Source organism: Lygodium microphyllum, chromosome 30, assembly GCF_053477565.2.
Source record: "Lygodium microphyllum isolate KBCC chromosome 30, Lygodium_microphyllum_v1.1.10, whole genome shotgun sequence".
Lineage (NCBI taxonomy): Eukaryota > Viridiplantae > Streptophyta > Polypodiopsida > Schizaeales > Lygodiaceae > Lygodium > Lygodium microphyllum.
This window is the reverse complement of record NC_141164.1, coordinates 70,497,338-70,500,671: the sequence shown is the minus strand read 5'-3', so window position 1 is coordinate 70,500,671 and position 3,334 is coordinate 70,497,338. Positions and strand designations below refer to the sequence as shown.

The following is a 3,334-nucleotide window of genomic DNA, read 5'->3' as shown; positions in this document are numbered from 1 at the left end:
ATCCATCCAGCTCTTCGTTTAAGACAATCAAACTCTTGACTTAGGACTGATATCCAACTCTCCTTTTAAGACAATCAAATGCCCAAGATGAGCATTGAGCGGCTCCATGGTGCCTGAGCTCAGAGCTGCAAGGATGAGCCCCAAACAAGCTAATAAATTGATTGCACAAAGTATAACTACCATCATGCCGTTAAAATCGAAGAGCATATGCAGATGGAGACTTGGGCCACGGTTCGGTCGTGGATCAATGTGTCATCTTTCTCCTCGTTTTGAGCAGAGAAACTTTGCGAAAACATAAAATTTTGAGCTGAAAAGTCCAAGGAGAGCCCTACGGCTATGTCTTCATAGAGCCTTCTCAATAAGTCTCCCTCCATGCATCCAAGAACAATCAGCTCACAGACCCCACTGAAGTCTAGTAAACAATTACATGTTATTACTGTTAAGACAGAGAAGTAATTTCGGTCCATTACAGACATTAAGGCCTTGGACCTGCACAAAGTAGTAGCTTTTACAGGGGAGAATTTCGGAAAATGAATTGAGAATATTCGCTGTTTCGTATAATGCAAGAAATAGCCAGCCGAGTGTACATTCCATTCTTTTCTTCCATGCTTTGGGCTTCATAATTTAAGAATGCCTGCAGATTAGAGCATACACATGGCCTCCCTTGAGGCTTTTCTTTTCAGAATCGAATGTCTCTGCAATGGCTTGCACAAACAATATTTCTGTTAGATTGTTGCCTGCTGAAGACGTTCAAGAGCCTAGAAGGTGTTGTTAGGATCTTGAAACTGCGCCTCATCTTCCTCTTCTTCAACGTTTGCTACAGGATCTTGATTGCCTGCAAGAAGATTGCTGAAGGACCTCCAGAACCTGTTCGGCCTTGACTTGATGTCCCTTCCATCTTCTCGAATAGGCGAATCTAGAGAGCTTGCAGCAGCAGGATCAAGATTAGCAAATCGAATGGCACCTAAAATCCTCTCCGGAAGCTCATCAGTGGATTGTCCTTCCAACAAGAAGGCAAGATCGACGGTGAGGCTTGTAACATACCCAAAAGCAAGATGAACAATGGCGTTCGCCATCAAGGAGGATCCAATATCTGCATCTATTTCCATGTAATCCTCACCACGAGTATAGCTGCAAGAGATGGCCTTGCCAAGGAGGCAGATGGCCCTCTCGCCGACGGCAGTCTTGACAATCCAAGGGCCTTGTACGACATTGGCCAAGAGCTTGAAGCGCGAGTTCCTGAAGGCGTTGTCGCCGTCAAGGAAGCGTTGCATCAGGGAACCTTTTGGCGGATGCTCAAATGTGACATAGTAGAAGACCAAGCTGTGGTTTTCCTTGCTCGGGACTTGCAGATTGAAGGTCCAGATGAAAGGCGACGATCCTTTAGCGAATCTGTGCTCTTTCTTGGCTTCCTCCAAAGCAGCTCTTACTCTGCCGTTGGGATGCTTCATGATGTTGAATATCTTGGAGGAGCTCTTGATCCAGTCGAAGGCGAGGGGCTTCAGGAGCCATTCTCCGCCCGGAATTTTGAGCCTAGACTCGAGATAAGTAGGACCTCGGACTTGGAAGATGTTACCTGGAGGAGAGGCCCAGCCATTGAAGCAGTTATCGAGGTCCCGAAGGGGTAGCGGACCTCCGTGCTTGAGTTTTTCGACCCATTCGGACTCCTTGGTTGCGGCATCCATAGCCATGGGCAGCGGCGATGGAACTGTGGCCGACAAGGAAAGAATTTCTCCTCGCCAAGATTGTCAGCCTTCCGTGCGGGAGATTAATGGAAATGGAAGGGTCTGTCTTGGAAGGCAAAGGGAGAAGGCAAACGGATTAAGCAAAGAAAGGAAGGCGGGTTATGGCCAACGGCATCAGGAGGCAAGAAGTGATGGATATGCAGGGCAAGAAAGCAGATTATGGTAAGGGCGTCTGCAAATCCGAGGGGAAGGTGGGGCGAGGAGGGATGATTATGAAGATGAAGCAGGAAACGTGCAGACGAGAAAAATTAAATGGTGTCTGTGGCAGGAAGGGGGAGGATTAACCTGGATGATGGAATGACCTGGTGGGGGTGGTGGCCAGACAGGACGATGCTGACGAGCGTGGCATCGCAGCCTCTCTCTGTGTCTGTCTGTGTCCGTGCCTCTCTCTCTCTCTCTCTCTGACTGGTTATCTTTGTCGTGGCTTTCTGTTCCATCATTGTTTTTATATTGGGGGGGTAGTATCATTCCTGCTTTTCACGTTTACAACATTTCGTTTGCTGCCCAAACACCCCCATATCCCGGGAACTTCCCCACTTAGGACCTTTGGGATCCCCAAGGTTCTTCCCACAAGGAGTTTTAGATAAATTCCCACATTATGAATGCCAAACCAAGAGAGGGCTACTAGCTAGTGATGTGGCAATTCAAGCAAGATCATATAGAGAAACAATCAGGTAGAGAAAATGAAGATAATAGGTCAAGCTAAAAGCATGCACGATAACAAAGGCATAAGGAAAGAGCCCCAACCCATCCTCTATTACAAGATAGTATTGAAGTATAGGAAGGTTAGAAGCTTGTTTCCTTGCATAGAAATACTTTCAAATTGATATGAGGTTCCTCATATGAGAAAGGTTTATGGTTTGTGGAGGTGAATGTGCACAAACTTTCCAACTTTCTCTAGAACATACTTGAACATACTGATTTAATTATAGAATTATACAATGGCTTACCCTTATGCCTCTTATTTGAATAAGCTTTTCACTTTCACTTGCAAAGTTATGTACATGTAAATCATGTTTCATAAAGACATTAAAGAAGTTCATGTTTTACTCCAAGAAGTGAGGTGAAGATAGGAAGAAGGTTTCAACCTAAGCGGACCATGTAGAACTTGTGACCTTGTGCCTTTCTTTGTTATGCATCTTCAAAGGCCATGGATTGAGGAAATGTGCTAGCGATTGAATTGTGAGGCACCTCAACTCCTCGCATACATTGGAAAATGGGGTAATGTGCAAGAAACTCTTGAAATGGTAGGATTGTAGATTATGTATTAGAAAAATCTAGCGAATGACTTCATTGAAGAGACTAGTTTTCTTCACACTTATAATCAAAGATGAATTCTCCATGAAAATTTGTTTTTGGTTGCGTAGGTTAACAATCATAATCAACCTACCTAGTAACATGGGCTCTTTAACCCTTCAAATGCTATGTTCTAAGCTCATATGATCAATCTAATCCAATAATTTTCCAAGTCCTTTAATGTTTATTGCAAAAATGCTACTTTGGAAAAAACCATATTACACTATTTCTATTATAATGCTTAGCATAAAAAAGCATTCTTGCTTAATATATTTTGAGAGCTTGAGTTGTGT

General features: G+C 44.0%; 1 protein-coding gene across 1 annotated transcript; it reads right to left on the bottom strand.

Annotated features, from left to right (window-relative positions):
• Positions 1-411: 411 nt before the first annotated feature.
• LOC148009984 (protein ENHANCED DISEASE RESISTANCE 2-like) lies at positions 412-2,190 on the bottom strand. The gene has a single exon (XM_087673277.1). The coding sequence runs from the start codon at positions 1,689-1,691 to the stop codon at positions 759-761; it is 933 nt and encodes a 310-aa protein (XP_087529403.1). The 5' UTR covers positions 1,692-2,190; the 3' UTR covers positions 412-758.
• Positions 2,191-3,334: the final 1,144 nt, after the last annotated feature.